At 43.4% G+C, this 17942-nt stretch overlaps 1 protein-coding gene across 8 annotated transcripts in view; it reads left to right on the top strand.

The window, feature by feature from the left end:
• LOC135910521 (CUB and sushi domain-containing protein 3-like) overlaps positions 1-17942 on the top strand; it is a 79271-nt gene that overhangs the window by 17934 nt on the left and 43395 nt on the right. For 6 of the 8 annotated variants that reach the window (XM_065442587.2, XM_065442588.2, XM_065442584.2 and 3 more), the window contains exons 4-5: positions 1129-1335; positions 6956-7135. In XM_065442587.2, the coding sequence (XP_065298659.2) occupies positions 1129-1335; positions 6956-7135 (387 nt within the window). Of the gene's footprint in view, positions 1-1128; positions 1336-6955; positions 7136-10623; positions 10669-15044; positions 15219-17128; positions 17210-17942 lie in introns of all 8 variants that reach the window. The other 2 variants (XM_065442585.2, XM_065442589.2) reach the window with 2 other exon arrangements.

Here is a 17942-nt window from a genome sequence, read left to right as displayed (position 1 = left end):
GATCCCATCATCATCTTAATGATGTTAATAAAGTTTCTGTCTGTCTGTTTGCCAGGTGCTGCTGCAATGTTGGTGCGTTTATACACAAATACCTTGTAACACTATCTTTACCCGCCGCGTTGGCATAGCGGCTACGGTTTCGCACTGCTAAGCACGAAGTCGCGGGATCAAATCCCAGCTGCGGCAGCTGCATTTTGATGGAGGCGAAATCCCAAAATGCCCACGTACCGTGCATTGGGGGCACGTTAAAGGTACCGTGGTGGTCAAAATTAATCTGGAGTCTCCCACTACGTGATGCCTCATAGTTAAATCGTGGTTTTGGCACGTAAAATCCCAGATTTCAATTCAGTTCAACAATATCTTTGATATCAGCGTTGCAAGCAAATGATGAATGTATAACAATGCTACTGTTGCATTGGATGCGGCTTCGTTATAGTAAGGTTTAACTGTATTTAGAAAACTTTGAATGCTGAAATATAAGTCAAAGCAAATATCTAATAGCACAATATTTAACTGTATATCCGAAAATATTGAATATCGAAAAGGATCCTCCCCCCCCTGCTGCTAACTTAGGGGGCCTCAGCCCAATCATCGCCAGCCCTTCCAGGTTACCTGCAAGGATGGTGTTGAGACGATCTTTGCCCCTGAGGTGCAGCATTGCTGTACATTCGAGGGGCATGAACATTCCCTTACACAACTTCTTGGTCCTTGATGTACGAGTTGCACGGATTGGTCTGCACCTGCAAAGGTTTTTTTCTTCTCATCATGGCAAGGGCAAAACTGAGAATGAGGCAAGTGGTCGGCATCATGATGGCAGTCTTCATTGGCTGCATAATATAAAGGATGGTGTATGGCCATTGCAAACCCTTTTTTGAGCTTATAACTGCTTCCACAGTAACAGTGGTGGTGATTTTGAAATGTTGAAAGAAAAGGCAAGCTGTCACTTCAATTGCAGGCTGCAGGAGCATTATTTGGAACGCCGTGTATAGGGACGATATTTGGATCATGTGTTCATGAAAGCATTGTCTACAAACAAACAAACCAACCAGTTCTGTGCAGATTTGTTTAAAGGGTTGTTTTAGGGCCCCTTCTTCAAGACCTTTACCTGTGTCTTCCTTCTGCCTGCAGCCGTAAGTTGCGGTCATCCATGCCCGGGTGGTTCCTGTCGAAATGGGGCAGTCAACCCGCCCGTGTTTAACTTCCCTAATTTTGTGAACTTCACCTGCAACCCGGGCTACCACTTGGTGACGCACGACGACCAAAAGTGGGATCCAAGCTACCAAGTCTACTGCACGTCTAGTGGCAAATGGAGCCGTCCGGCGCCCAAGTGTGTAGGTTAGTAATAGAGTACACATTGTCCTTTGTAGTCTCAGCTTGCCGACCAGGCCAACATTTGTCTGCTGTAGTTGCTCAGTTGTTCAGTGGTACTAGAAAAGTATCAAGTTGGGCATCTTTTTGTCATTAAGTTTGACAACCTATAACTTTGCTTCAAAATGGCCTAAAATGAAGACTTATAGCTTATGACACGCTGTGAACATTCAGAATCGATTGCTTGTGCTGTACTTTCCCATGCAAGTTGCTGTTAATTATTTAATTAGGCCCTTAACAACGAACATCCTGTACTGGATTTCATAAAAAAATGGTTATCATAGAAAAAAAGTAGTGCGTTTTAGAAATCAACTGGTAAAACTACATCAACTGTGCAAATTTTGTTGAAATTCCTTTAAACAATAGTTATTTTATGTGCCTCATCCTCTGTTAGGGAATACTCTTGTTCCCAGAGGGTATTCAGTGGAAAAACATATTCCCTTTATTACTCAAAATATTCAGCTTTTATCTGTGAAGAAACAAGTTTCACAGTAGCCAATAGCTACAAGGAGAGCCTAGCAAGAACACCAAGAACAAACTGCCAACTCACGCTAGCTACACAGTAGGCACACAGGGGGGCCAACATCACAACTGAAGGGCCTGTATTTGGCAAAGTAACAACGTCATTATGCGCATAATTCGTTTTTCAACTTCAAAGTGATGCCAAAATGAGGTTCAGAAAATAACATTTGCTTAAATGCATTTTAATGCGTATTTGTATGCAAGTATTTTATTCGCTTTCAAGATTACTAATGTGCCAACAGCACATTTAAGCTGTAGTTAGAAGCTTCTACGGAGAATGTGTAACGCCAATATAACTCCCTTGAACTAACGCTTCCTTGAAAGCTTTGTGCTCCTTTGCTTCGAAGGAACTTTGGTGTGCCAGTGTGACAGGGGTATTAGACTCCCGGCTACCCCTGCGGCATTTTGATTGCTGTGAAATGCAAAAACACTTGTGTGTGTGTGCACAAAAGAATTCCAGGTGGTTAAAGTAAGTCGTTACTCGCCACGGTAGCTCAGTGTCCATGGTATTGCACTGCCGAGCACAATGTTGCAGCTTCGGTCCCAGCCACAGTGGGTGCATTTCAACGGGGGTGAAAGGTGAAAATGTTCGTCTGTGCTTTGGGTGCACCTTTAAAGGGACACTGAAGGAGAAAAACTTAATCAGAGTAGATTGAGGAAGTATTGAAGAACCCCCTGTTCATTCATTTCGCGGTAATAGGTTGGTTATTATGAGAGAAAATGACAGTCAGGGTTTCACTCTTGAATTTCGCACCAGAACTGCTAGGCCGGTACATCAATGTGTGACGTGGATTGCAAAGTATTTTTTTTTTAGCATTGTGGTTCATTAAAAATGTTCTGAAGAATTTTTACTGGCAAAAACTTGACTAGGCACAGGCAGGTGCCATCAAAATTTGTGGCGTCATGGGAAGCTGATGCGAGAATTTCGAGGCGACATCGCCACTCATTTCTTCTTTTCGTCTTTTCTGGCTTGCTAGGCATTTTTGTGATGTAAGGCTTTGGTTTTGTAGAAGGGTAATTTTATGTAAGAGTAAATAACATAGCTAACATAATTTTTCTCTTTTGAACCTTAAGAACTCCACGTGGTCAAAATTATTCCAGAGTCTCCCACTACGGCGTGCCTCACAATCAGGTCATGGTTTCGGTGCCCAAAACCCCAGAAATAATAAATTTAAATTTTAGAATTGGTTTGGGGCCTTCTGCCACCACAATCAATCATTAAAAGAAATGTGGTTGTTATAGCAGTCCTGCATCAACTGCAACTGAACATGGAAAATGGCTACGCATTTTGTAGTGGTAAAATTTTCTAATGGAATATGAATAACATAAAAATACAGGCTTCAAGTTTAGAATTGAGTGCAAAATATTTCTTTTTTTCTTTTTTTGCTCTCTAAGTAAGACCTTTGAAAAGTAACATGGGCAGAAAAGGTAACAGTTAAAAAATATTGTTTTAAGTGCACGCTACCATGTTTGGAAGTGTTTGGAGCAGCATGTTAGAGCTAAATGTGAAAGTTCACTACAACTGCATGCAGCATGTCATCGAAGTTGCCTGTGAACAGTATGCATGTTTTTTAATGCAAAAGCATTATATAAGTCATGAAGTGGAAAATCTGGCAGCATCCGCGGAGATGGTAGAAAAAGTTATGTGGTCACAGCCGATCCAGAGAAGGCACACGCCGCGTAGGCGCTGAGTTCGTTGAAGCACCACCAAATGGTGCTCACCTCAGCGCATCCGTGGCAGTGCTGGCTGTGTGGGGGAAAGAAAAAAAAAGAACCAGAAAGCTCGCCTTTGCACATAGCATTTGCTACTAGCGTTTCCCAGTAACGAATACGGTTGCATAAGCTGAAGTTGCCAGGAAGTGGCAACCGTGTGACCGGTCTATATATAGCACCTCGCATTGCGGCGCTGCCGGTCGGTGTGGTGATTTTGGTGAGTTCTGTTGTGCGCTCCAGTGGACGAACCTTCGACTTCGAGTTCTCAGTACAGTAGCTGCATTCAGCTCCTTTGGAGCTGAACGAGTCCGAGGTGTCATTGGAGAGACGTCGCACTGCTTTCGAATTCATTCATGTAGAGATACCTAAATGCCCGTAATGTTTTTCTCATGGCATCCAGGCACACATTCAAGTTGCCCTGACATCAAATGTCCAGAAAGGTGATTAGGCGTAGCTTTCAACAAGACATGCTCACCGCAGATAATGGCTTACTCTTAATACTGTGGCATGAGAAGTTCGTTTTTTAATTGATAGCTTTTTTAGGTGCTGTCACACATTGACTTCTGCATTCTTTGACAAACTGCATGGTGTTTCGACAGTAATTTGAGGACCATTCTTTCAGCTGTTGTTCTTTTTTTCTTTCTGTTTTCTTTCTTTTCTTCTTTTTTTTTTTTGTAACGGAAGTGGGCATTTAGCATCACCTGGAAGAGTCCTGAACTATAAAGCTTCTGTAAAACCTCATTGTAAAATATGGCCCCAAATTCCTTTTCTTTGTATCGTGTTGCAAAAATATGAATGAAAATACAAAATCATTGCAAAACACGAACTTGCTAATGTTGCTCACATTGGCTACGTTCATAGAAATTTTGTCTGGTAGTACAGCAAGGACTAGCAGACGTCGGGTTACGTTCACCGGATACCATAACCAATGTTCCTCATAGTTTTCGCACTGGTCATGTGGGTTGAAGATTTGTCCACATGGTAGTATCACAGTGTTTTCACAGGGTTTTTCAGAGGGTTTTTAAAACACCTAGGAACCCCATATGTTTTGGCACCATCACTACCATGCAGTCATGGGATATGAATGGCATTGTTTAATTATAATGGGCTGCCCCAGACTTGCCCCAGAGGCTTTGTGTCAAGAAAAAAGGCAGCACTTGTCAAAGCAATGGCTCCCACCTAGCATTGGACATCATTTCCAATGAACTTGTAACGCTTGTAGGCATTAAATGATATGTAGACTATTGCCTTCTCTCTGGTCACATTAATGACACCAAATCGCTGTGATTTTGGAGATTAGAGGCCTGAAATGGGAAGGCTTTGGTTTGAGCACCCCTGTCTATTGCCTTGGCTGATGTTGGCATTTAAGTTAGTCGCTCGAGAATAAGTGCAGTGAATTGTTTGGCATTATGAGTATTATCATTCAACTGTTACTAAAAAACCAAAGTATGTATGCCAGAAGTATTTTCTGTATCTTCTTTTACGTTATTGTTTATCATGCTGCTTTGCTTTCTAACAGCCCGCACAAGGTGGAAACCATGTTTACATCACTCTAAGTCTCTTACATCCTCCATAGTCGGTGTACGCAAAGCCCTTTGGGGTCCCAAACAGATGGGGCTGCTATTCTGAAATGCTTTAGTAGTGTGCGAGTACTCCAAAACACCCTATTGAAGTGCAAGTACTTTGGGGAGAGCAGAATTGAGGTGTTAGTTTACAAGGAAAGTCGTTGCAGTTTTGCACAGATGTGGCTGGCTTCCATGTGGTGCAGGAAAACGCAGTGTTGCAATTTGAGTGTGCCAGTAGGTATTTTGCATCACCAAGGGAAAACTTGATGTTAGTCTAGCTATGTCATGGCCGACATTCCGAAATGCGATTGGCTGTCGGTCTTTGGAAATTGTTCAAGGGTGCATATATCTAGGCTAATTAGTCGCAGAGGTCTCGGATCACGAGGGGGAAGTTTCCAAAAGAATAAAAATGGGCTGGAGTGTGTATGACAGGCACTCATAAGTAATGGCCGGCAGCTTTCTGTTAGCCTTGAAAAGCATACATTCATTGCTTTCCGCCGACACTCGCTTGGGGGGGAGAAACTTGGAGGTTAAGGGGAAGCTTTAGCTCGGTTGCTCCTATCTAAATACATGTAAAAGGAAGATTTGTTTTTCTCGGCAACCGCTGCACCAAATTTGACGAAGTTTGTTGCATTTAAAAGAAAAACTTTAAATCTAGTGACTATTGGTTTCCAATGTTTTAATTTAGATCATAAATGTTTTATTAAAAACTGGCAAAAATAGAAAATTTTCAGAACACAAAACTGTCAAGTTTACAAATGTTTAACTCGGCAAGGAAAAATGGTACCACAATTCTGTGAATTGCATCTGATAGTACACCTAAAGTGGTCAAAATTGATATGTTATACATGAATGTAAAAGAATTTAGTAATGTGTAAATGCAGATTTTGCAGAACCATTGTATCCAACCTAACAAATTCACTTAACATATAAATTGACATATCGAATTTGTTCACTTTTAATGGTCTAATGGATGCCATTTACAGAACTGCGATATCTGTTTTTGATGCAGAGCTATTAACTTGTGTACTTCGTGCTTCCATATTTTTCACATTTTTGAAAATTTCTGCAATAAAATTCAATTCCTAAATCGAAATTCCGCTTCCTACAGTGACTAGAATTTAACTTTCTCTCTCAAATGACACAAATTTCATTAAAATTGGTCCAGCGGTTATCTCAGAAAAGCGTTTCATGCATTTTACATGTATTTGAATTGGCAAGGGGCTTTTCAAATGTATTTCGATATGTGTTGTACTTCATTGCCGTGCACTTCTCACTTTAATTTTATCAACAAGCATCAGACTTTTTCTTTCTCCGTTATCTTTCTTTCCGTCATTGTTTAATGCAAATAGCATTCTTGGTGTTATCAGACCAGTTTTCTCTCCCGCCATCTAGCTATCCCCATATCCCACAAAAATAAATGTCAATCCCACAGTTATTGTAGTCTAAAAATGTGGGTCCCTGTGTTTGTGCCACTGGGCGTGCACTGCAGGCTTCACTGTGCTGCCTCCAGAAGGCACACCGTGTCAAGAGGGAAAGCGTGCAAAAGGAGGCCAGCTACAGTGCATGCCTCATACATGATGTATTTTGGCTATTTGCTTACTTGGACAGTCATCGTAAACGAGTTCTGCCCGAATTTTTTTCTCTATATGTCTGCAGTAAGCCTTCAGCTTTGTTTCTTTATTTTCCTCAGCTCGGCGGCCTCTGGCTCTGTCCAACCGTTCTCCTTTGTGTGCAACTATGACTGCAAAAAAAAAAAAAATGCATGCCTGTTCCTGTTGTTTCAGAGGTGGTGTGCCCACAGCCCACTCCCATTGCCAATGGCCAGGTCAGCCCATCGAAGCCAATCTTCCGAGAAAACGACGCTATCCAGTACACCTGCGATCAGCCGTACTTGCTGAATGGGGATGCCACACGCCGATGCCAGAACGATGCCACATGGTCTGGCGATGAGCCAATTTGTGAGAGTAAGTTCAAACCACTCTGCGGCTTAGTTTCCATCTGGAGAGCCCTGCCATCAGATAGATACTGGGCTGTGAGCGCCAGTGCTTTCCCATTGAATTACGAGCATGTGTGTGCAGCACCAGTTGTTGATGTACACAGAGATATATCTCCATAGTGGCAACTGAAATTTCTGTCGCCGTTAAGCGACTCTTTCATAAACGTCATGAATGTTTCTGTTCATCTGTGGCACTGATCAATCTAGCTGCAACTATGAGGTACCAGTGCCTGTCCCGTGTCCCTACAGAACAAAGCCTGTGACCCTTTACCCGACAGCCAGCAACTAGTAAAAAAGCTAGTAAAAAATTCACTTATGATTACGATACTCCCTAATGCGAAATTTGAGTGCAACTCTATGCGTGTTTTCATTTTGCATGTCATTGTTTTGTATTAGGATTATATAGGTTTATATTACGAAGGGAGCACTGTGAGTAGCGCGCTTTGTTTCCATACAGACAGTATGCGCTACTGTGGCACCATATCGTAGCCGTCATGGCCGCACAGCCCGTCTTGCTCAGCACTACGCTTTTCTTCGCACGCTTTCATTCCGCAAACGCCGAGAGTGGCTCTTCACCAAATGGAAATCGTGCGACCGGTTTCAGCGGCGACAGCACCCAAGGAATGTCACTTCGAGCCTTACTTGTAGCCACTCGCCCTCACCCCTTGCAGGAGCAGCGATACGGGTCACACACGCCGGTATCGCAGACTGACCTCAGCAGCTGACGCTGCGGACTAGCATAGCCCTCCCCACCTCAGGCCGCCCTGACCCCCTCAGAAGCACAGACGACATCACCCACACAGCGCATGCACAGGCCGTTTCTCTTCCACTCCTCCTCCACTTTCCCCCTTGACCGTTCTTCATACATCTGCCGCTGCATTCCGTATTCGCTTTCATCTTTCGCCTGTGCTCGTTCACTCGGTTACGAGGTATAATGCTACCGCCGAGCCACACTTGCATGCAACGCAAGAAAGGGCACTTAAGAGCTACACTCTAAAAAGGGAGAAGAAAAAAAAACGTGCAGGTTTCACGTACTGTGAGTACGAGGGTAAGTGAATGTTTGGTGCGCCGGCAAGATGAAACAGCACAGCTTGATAGATGATGTGCAGCTGGTTTCGGCAAGGAATTCGTATCGCCAGCGTTATCGGCCATGCTGGCGCACCTTCCAGAGACATGCCACAGTGGCCCGCTTCACTAAATGCGGCCTCCCAAGTGCAGCAAGTTTTGTCTTGCTGAAACTGTTGAACACCGATAAGTTGGGAAGTCCTATCAGTTGGTGTTTTGAGCCAGTGAGCGAAGGTGTAGCTGCCTTCTAAGCCAACTGGAGATAACAAGATAGCAAGATAACAAATTCACAACGTGGTAGAATTTGACAGTATCCAGTAAAGCACCCCCGCTGCGACGTGCAGATTGGATTAGATTACAGAAGTTTTCACTGCCAATGAAAATGCCAATTTAAATCGCATGTCATAGTAAATGTTACAGGAAAGAAGTGTGTGTTAGAATTGAGTAAATATGATACGTAGTTTACCCTTATTGTGGAGTTATCCATGGAAGATTTTGCAGTATATTCAATGTCAAAATTTATGAATAAATGTTATAATAGTCAGCTTTTGTGCTTGTCGTCTGCTGTTGCCTGCAACCATAGAGGGCATGGAAGTTGCCTGCAACCTCCATGCCCAGCATGCTTTTTTTGTATATTCTGGTTACCTAAATGTCACACTTATAAAGTCCGTGTTTGCATGGAGGTACTGTAACAGTCTGTGGGCATGTGTGTGCGTGTGTGTGTGTGTCGACAGCACAAACAGCACCTGTCGAAACTCTAGCCTTGCACTGCTACTGGCAGTCACGCTGCCTTTTGCATCAGTTCTTGGTGTAAAAACAAGACAGCTAAAGCTGACAACAGATCTCTTTTACTGCTTTATTCATAGTTCATGTTAAATCCTTGCATGTTTGAAGGCAGGTAGCGGTCACGTATCTGAGGAAGCTGACTCTGGTTTACAGTACACGTCTTACTTACACTCAGTGTCAGAAAAACTGTCGAGCAGTAATTTCAGTGCAGTGACTGCCTGATACAGGGCTTGCTACATTGACTGCATTGTGTGCGCGTGTTCTTTGCAGACGACGCATGTGGCCTGCAATATGTGTTGACATATAACCACGCTAGAATGCTCATAAATGCAATAAATACTCCCTTTCATCTGCTCAGATATAGTACCGATACACACTCCTTTGTATAGTTCAGTAGCAGTTACATCAAGAAAATGTGGAGTGTGAATAATATATATATATTTTTTTAAGATTTTACACTTGTGCTCATAAGTTATACCATAGGAGTGAATAGTGGATTTCCTGCATGCACCGTCTGGTGTCAGAATGCCTGCTGTCTAAAGTGTTGCAGTGCTCATATGTGTTCATCCTTACTGACTTGCTGGCTTGTCGGTTCACTCAGAGTTAATGTGCCTGCCGTTCAACAGAATTGACAGTGATCATCGCCAATAGTAGCGCTGATGGCAATGCAGCTGCGGAGCAGCCACAATTCCCTATGGCCAAGTTCGATGCCATTTCTGAATCGTGCAAGCGCTTGCTCGCACTGCTGCTGTGTCTGCCATGTCTGCTTGGGCGATAAATACCGCTAGCGCTTCCTGCAGAGTGCGTTGCTTTGTGCACAAACTGCTGTTTGCGAGAAAAAGTAAAACTGTCGTGGAAGCTGTGGCTAACGTAAATTATGGTTTTCCTTTAGCTTAGTGGGAATAACTAGGACACCGTTCCTTTTGGTTACCGCATGTGCATCCATTATTTTGAATTTCGTGCCATGCTTGGCAGCTCTGGTGCTGCAATACAGGTGCTGCGAATAGTACTTTTCGATCACGACATTCTGCCAACAACAGCGGTTTGTGCAGGGAACAGTCCCCTCTGCCGAAAGTGCAAGCAGTGTATCTCGGACAGTCACAGCAGAAATGCGTGCAGGGATAAAAGTTAAAAAGTAGTGTTCTCTATTATTATGAGCATTGAAGTGGTCAATGCTTGGCAGATGAAGATACCGCTAGTGCGAGCAGGCACTTCTATAATTTGGAAATAGCGTGGAGCTCGAGCTGTGCCGCTGCTTCACTGTCAGCACTATTGGTGGCTGCGACTGCAAATTCCAGTGCACGGCACGTGCGTTGGCACGGACCAAGCAAACGAGCAGGCCAGCCAGTAAGAATCGATGTACATGCACACTGCAACACTCGACAGCAGGAACCACACTGTCAGACGGTGCTCGCATGCAATTTGCCACACGCTCCCATGGTCTCCAACCTTGTGAACACGACTGTATACTTGGCACGTTGAGCCAGCTCTGTGGTGTGGCGTGGTGTGGCGTGGTGTGGTGTGGTGGGTTGTGCTCTGCAGTGCTGTGTTGTGCTGATCTGCGAGCTGTGTGGAATGAGCTGTGGCGGCATGTGTCGTATGCAGGTCGTCGAAAACATGTGGAATATTGGACTCCAAATGTGATTGATGGTAAGGGAAGAGTTACGTGGCTACCATGGCTCGCACATGCTTGGCAGTTCTTGTTGAGCCTTAACAGCATGGGTGCTTTGTGGGTGTCTGTGTTGTACGGCAGTGCTGCATCGGGCTGCCTTGTGGCACTGCGAACTGAGAACAAGTGCGGGTTCGGTGTGCATGCAATGTTCGACGTTATTAATCAGCTGTGCTGAAAAGAAGTGTTATGGTATTCATGTAGTGCTTCACTACAGCAATACTTGATGAGAAAGCCCACGTCCGTCAAATGACACGCGGTGCCATTGTTGGTGACAACCTAAGAATGCAGTGGCAAATACGCCGTTACTTCTTTTAGGAATGCCAGCCATAACCCACCATGGTGGCTCGGCAGCTATGGCATTGCGCTAATGGCTGCGGCAGCCACATTCTGATGGGAGCATAGTGCAAAAAAAATGCTTGTGTAATTGTGCTTTTGGTGCAACCTCGGTGGTCAACATTAATCTGAAGTCCTCCACTGCGACCTCCCTCAAAACACACCGTGCAGTTCTGGGACTTTAAATTCCACAATTTAATTTAGAAATGCCAGCCAATTACGTTTGCTCACTTTTGTGATATCACTGCAGAGGCAGACATTCTTCGGTTATCGGTGTTTCTTGGGAATTATGTTTAGAAGCATCGAACAACAGAGGGCAGATGAGTGCAGGTTTGTGGGTGAAGCGTGTACAGAACTCTTAGGTTGTCACTGAGCGTAACCTTAAAGCATGAACTAACCAGGTGTACTGACAGTTCCATGTGATGCAACCTGCATGCTTTAAAACGTGCCTTTTCTTTTTTGCATTAAGCGCATGACGCTTTGTTGAGCTTTTGACAGATAAAATGCCACCACAAACAAATTGAGCACTAAGAGCTGGCTAGTCCAGTACTCAACGAAAACTTGCCAGGCGAGAATGGGTCATGGTCAAAATAATGGATGTTCCAGGGCCACAACAGGTCTCTTGTTCACAAGCAAGAGGAGTGTGGGAGGGTCCGATTATTTAGCCCAATATTTGTTTGCTTTTCTTTGAACCTTAGGCAAGTGCTCAGTGTATTTTGATCGAGGAACCTACTCATTTGAATGAGTGACTGTTTGCTGGATGTTGGCTACAAACACGAATGAGGAATTTCAATATGGAAAGATATGGAGGGCAATCCTGATAGATACACTGATGATGCCAACGAAGGAACGTATAGCTTTACTTCTCATTACAACAGACCCCGATAATCCGATAGAAAACTTCCGTTTTATCCGATGTCCGTAATAACCGAAACGCCTCACTTCCGAAACATTTGTCGCGATGTCTAACTTTATTGCAAAGAGTGAGTGATCCACGTCCAAAGTAGAAAACAAACAAAAAAGTCGCAGTTTCACCCAAAAGGCGAATCGTCGATTGCGATAGCAAATTAAGCAAGATCATTGCAGCAGGAGCAGCTCGGGCTCTCTCTCGCTTCAACGCGAACTAAACGTCGAAAGCACAACGTGTTTGAAGATACCAGCACTGGACGCATTTTGTGCAGATTACACATCGCTTTGAAGATGAGGCCCGCTCGGGCACACACTTCTTTCACATCGCAGATCGCTTTTAAGATATGGCAGCTGCGCCAAAAGCAGCAGCTGTCGGGAGTAGAACCCCCTCTCTCTCGCCTCCCCGCACCCACCATGCCTCGTGCTAGACAGAAGACTGCGCATTTCTGCCCAGCCTTGGTCCGTCGCGTGTGCGATATTGAGCTGCAATCGTCCATCGAGCTTCGCAAATCCGTTCAGTCCATGTCAACAGGGCAAATGTCCGTTTTATAGGCCCGATTTTGAAAAAGACTGCCGCTAATTTCGTCCACTTTAGCCGATAGACCATAGTAGCGCAGCCTATTAAAAGCGAATTTCGTTGCATTCATAAAATAGGTAGAGCAAACTAAGCTTGAAATATGGTCCGTTAATCCAAAACTGTTTGTTGTACGTGAGTCCATGGTAATGAGCATAGACTGTAATTCTTTTACGTACACTTAATTTATAGGAAAAAGACTACGCTACTCATGAACAGTGGCTGGCAGTTTAGCTGTAGCAGAATAACATTCTTGCCTGTGTGAGCTCACCTTCCCTGCACATGTTTCCTCGATGATCTTAAAGCAGTTGTGTTGATTTCAGCTATGTTTTTCAAGTTCCCTTGCTTTGGAGGATTTGGGCTGTAATTTCTGATCACTTTTGAGGACACTTTTGCACGATATTGACACCTAGAATGGCAAAACCTCATTGGAGGGATAGACGTTCCATCCGCTGGCTCAACTGACCAATAATCACTGAAAATGATACTCACGAAAGGGCAAAATGCTGATGCAGAATCTGGTGCTCCAGACTTTCAAGGACAGCCGTTTAGCTCTAACCATGCTCATGTAGACTTGCGGCTTTAATTTAGCATGGCTGCTGACTTCTGGCTTTTGGTGATGCATTTCGTAAAATTTTACTCAACAACTCATCTATAGCTTTGAAAAACTTCTCTTTGTATTGTGATTTCCTTTCTTTCTTTTTTCACGAATGCAACTTTGGTGAGAAATGGTAATTGGAATGGTTTTTGTTTTTCAAGAAAAGCATAGGGACAGGAAGATCAGAGTCCGAGTTTCACTCTGATGCGTGCATCAATGCTGTTGGCCAACAAAGGGTGAAGCTCATAACCATAACTTAGCACAAAAAGCAAGCAAGCAGAATGTTGTGAAGATACCAGCTGCTACAAGATCTATAGCTATAGTACACTCCAGCTAAACAAAACTACAACTAGCATATAGACAGAGCTACGCACATAGCCTGTGTTGTATGCCTGCTCATTCGTCGGGTCTCCAAACCAGATGCAGTTTTCTTGTGCACTCAGAATGAATGGAGCTAGCATAAAAACGTCTCCAATAGCGAGTAATGTCAAATCTTGCCCATCTTGTGCTAAATAACACGTGTGAAGGCCGGATGTAAGAAATTCTTTGACCACATCATTTTGAAACTACTATACCTTGACTCAGTTATATGCAGTGCACTTTAACCGTTTCAGTGCCAAGCTTTTCTGTTGGATATTATAAAGCAAACACAATGGTTTATTTTAGGTTATCCAGAAGGGGAATGGCAAGTGGACTTTTAGTATAGCCCTCCACATTGCTATCTTAATTTTTGATCTCCTACCTAGTTTCGTTCTGACGTGCATGCTTCCATGATAGGGTTGCTATGTTGGGGTTAAAGAAAGGAAGAAAAAAAAAGACTGGTCTGCAATAAATGCACGGCAGATGGCAGAAACACACACGAGTTGTTATTGCGCTGCAGCACCAATACTCTGATGGAGAAAAACTGCGGTAACAATGCACAAAATCCGAGAGTCGCCCCTCCATGTGCTACTGTGCTCGCAAAGGGGCGCGCTCCACAGTGTGCTAACAAAAACCCAGGCTGAGCAAACCCTTGAAGATGAGAAAGTATGGTTTGAGAAATTTTCAACAGACGGCAGAACTGCCTCAAAGCTTGCCAACTTTAGTGTTACAGTGCACATCTGACTGGAGAGAATGAAGAACGCACGAGTAAATCAGTGGCACTGAAAGGGTTAAAAACATGGACAAAGAAAAAAGAATCAGGACGAACATGAAGTGTTTTTCGTGTGTCCCAATTTTTTGTGTCCGTGTGTTTTTTTTTTTTTTTCAAGTGCGCTGCTAACAGCTAAGTCACAAATCACTAGCTAGCCCATCAGGGGTAGCACATGGTACAGCTTATTGATGGCCGTGCGTCTCCTGCTGTCAGCTCCTACATAGAGTCGGTGCCTCCCTCGCTGATATGGTGCAATTTTGCATTATTGGGCAGTCCTAATGCGGCTACCGACGATACGATTAGCGAAACAATGGAGGTGTAGATGGGAGGCGGCACTGTGGAGCTAACTGTAAAGCTAACCATACTAATTGTAAGTACCGTGAAGTAACAAGTAGAGTTTATTGCTTGTTATTTTCTTCTTTTTTTTCTCCATCATTTGCACACACCTGTAAAACCATGGTCTTTGTGCTCTGCCTTGTTTGCTTCATCGATGCTAACAGTCACAGCAGGCTGAAATGACACTTCAGCCAGCAAAGCCTTATTAAGGGTTTTTCTCTGATAATAAAGAAGTACTGTATTTGTAGTTTTTATTATGTTGTTTGCCTCTGCATAACTGATGAAAATTCTGCAAATCGCTCAAGCTGCACGACATTCACTTGAATGCAGCATGAAGGGAAATGTTGAATGAGAGCTGAGCTCTTTCTTTTTCTTTTTTTCTTTTTTTGTTCTTCTAGTTTTATTCGTCTGTTTTAATGCCGTTTGACTCTGGTGTCAGCATTTCACTTGGCTTCAATGGAAAACCTTTCAGAGCGTTGCCCGCCACCAAAGCTGCCATTCGGAGAAATTAAAACCAATGGTGATTACGGGGTCGGGGCCCACGTCGTCTACGTCTGCGATGACGGCCAGCGAGGGGCTGCCCGGTGCGGCGATAACCTCAAGTGGAGTCCAGATCCACCACCGTGCACGGACACAAAGCAAAAACGTTTGTCAATTTCTGATTGCCTTTTTGTGTCCCACTGGTCTTCCAGCTGCACTGCCTCCCACCCTTTCTCTTACTGATTTTTCTCCATCTTGTGGTTTCCTTGTCTGGTGACGTGTGTTCCTTTGTTGACTTGTTGTTGGATGGCCTGCATGGATTGAAGTGGTTGTTCCTTTTGTTTTTCTTCTTTCCTTGCCTACACAAAGTGCTTGTGAGCAAGCAGACAGGACAGCGATGACAGACAGGGCAACACCACAAGAACTTGCCTGTTTCATGACTTTGTACACAAAACGAGCAAAAAAAAAATTAATTGAAAAAAATGTATAGTGTAATCACTTGAGCATAAAGTATGGATGACATTACCAAAACAGTAACACTGGTAATGCGAGTAGCAATAATATTGGGTAACAAACAACCTCTTGCATTAACATCAATGAAGAACAACTTGTTGTGGAACCAACATACATTTGAGCACACAAAATAGGCAATGTACAGGTGTGTGTAGAAGTGTGTACCAAAAGTGCTTAGACAATGCACTGTTAAATACGTTGCACACATGAGTAAAAGTAACACAGTAATGCAAAAAAATAAAAATAATTTATGAACTAGCAATGGCCTAACTTTAGCACAGCACTGAATACCTCACTGTCTTCATAAGCTCGTACTAATCATACCTTCTGCCATAGATAGCCAGGCATAGCTAACAGTAGTGCTAGCCCGCTATCAAGACTGGCTGACATCGTAAGCTTTTGTTCTTTTGTAAAGTATCCCTGCATGGTTCAGCTTACCACTCTTGGCTTGACTTGGCTTGACTTGTCCCATTCTTATGCATGTTGTGTGCCATCCATCTTGTGTTCTCCTTCCGCCTCTGTGTTGAGTCTCTTTCTGGGTGGTTTTTCTTGCTTCTTTTGGCCTCTTTGGGTAGCAAACAGCGATATGCATATTAACTTTGCTCTGTGGCCAATCTTCTCAATTGGCTCTTCCAGTTCCAATTTAAGGTTTTTGACGTGCGAACACAGTGGACTAAACTACATGTGCCTGTACTAGAAAGTTTATTAGCGGAGTTCGTTCTTCTGTATTGGCACTAAATTGATGGGAAAAGTTATGCTTGTAACTTGAAATCATCTGTCAAGTAAAAGTAATGTAAACTTGCAACACACAGTAAAAAAAGTAAATGATCTTCAATGATATTGCTTTTGTGAACTCTGCGTAAATGAGTCCTGGGACTGTTTATTGAAATGACGTATTTTGTTTTTCATTCTTTTCTCTCCATGATTGGCTCAGACACTGCCATGCTACAAAGTTTTGGGAAATGGAATCTTGTATGCAACCCTTATTTGTTACTTGATCTTCTCTTCATAGTGTTCTGTGGGAGCCAAGCTTTGAGTGTCTGTAGAACATTTTTTGAATGCGATATCGAGAAGGGTGTTGGATCAAAACAGTCTCTCTTCGCACATACACACCAATGCTGCCTTTTATGCTTGCCATTATGCTACTATTGTCTCGACAGTTCATGGTTGAATGGAACTGCAGCAGAACCTTGTTCATTGTTGAGTTTTCTTAAGTGCTGCTATTTTTGCGTGCTTTAGGTGAGAAGGGCACATGTAAAGTAGGGCTCTGTCAATACAAGATCATGTCGCTTGACTTCAGGTGAAGTTTAAGTTACAAGTCCTGCTACTAATACTGTAGCTTTAATATAAAGGTTATTTTTGAGATTTAACCAGGCGCTGTATTTTGTGTCCATCTCAGCCCCATCATTTGTCACTCGAACTTTCTTGCTGTTTCACTCTTCCATTTTTCTCTGGTCACCCGGCCTTTTGCAAATCCTTCCATGCTCTGGTTTTCCTTTATCTTTGGAAGTTGTTGTATTGGCTGGTCATGTTATCATTTGCTTTCTTTTTTGCCAACAATAGCAACACCAGCACCACCAGCGTCATCGCCTCCACCCCGTCCTCCGCCAACTACAACTGCTAGTACACCTTTACCAGCAACACGTTAGTATTCAATACGATCCTCTCTCTCTCTCTCTTTTTTTTTAATGCATTAGACTTCATGGCCATATTGATCCATTTGTGACCATATCAGTCACGTGTCACACGATGAAAACATGTGCTTCATTATGCACACGGAATTCATCGGTGAGTAAGTAGTCCGTGTAAGGAAGAGATCCCTAAATGTGGTAATGCAAGACCAGTGTTGGTCGAAATTTGTTCCTGTCATTTACGTTATCTGAATGTTCACTCACACTCAGTTATGCCAAGGAATTTGCACTGGTCACACTCGTAACGCACTTTTTATGTTTGTTCTTTTTTTCCTCCTTTACCCCTCTTTCATCCACGTGGCCTGTCGCTTGTTCACTGCCAATATGCATGTCTTCCCTTTACTGCCTTCTTCCTCTCCGTGCACATTAAATGTGTCCTTCTGGTTTCATACACTTTATGTTTCTTTCATTCCAAACCTGCATATTCCTTACTTCCTGGCTTGGTTCATATCGTGCAATTTCGTTCAACCCTTGGGCTGCTTTCTTTGCACTGTTGTTGATTAAAACCTACAAAAACCTGCCACTTCCTTTCCTTCCGTCTCAAATGGCTGTGCCATTCATCATGTGTTGTTCCTACCCTGGCTTGGCTGATTTGATTGAAACCAAAATGGGCTTTTGTTCCCTTCTTCTTTTGTGTTTTTGTCTTCATCTTGCTTGCACACTGGGCATGAATATCATTGCACGTG

Source organism: Dermacentor albipictus, chromosome 6, assembly GCF_038994185.2.
Source record: "Dermacentor albipictus isolate Rhodes 1998 colony chromosome 6, USDA_Dalb.pri_finalv2, whole genome shotgun sequence".
Taxonomy (NCBI): Eukaryota; Metazoa; Arthropoda; class Arachnida; order Ixodida; family Ixodidae; genus Dermacentor; species Dermacentor albipictus.
This window is presented reverse-complemented; position numbering and strand designations above follow the sequence as displayed.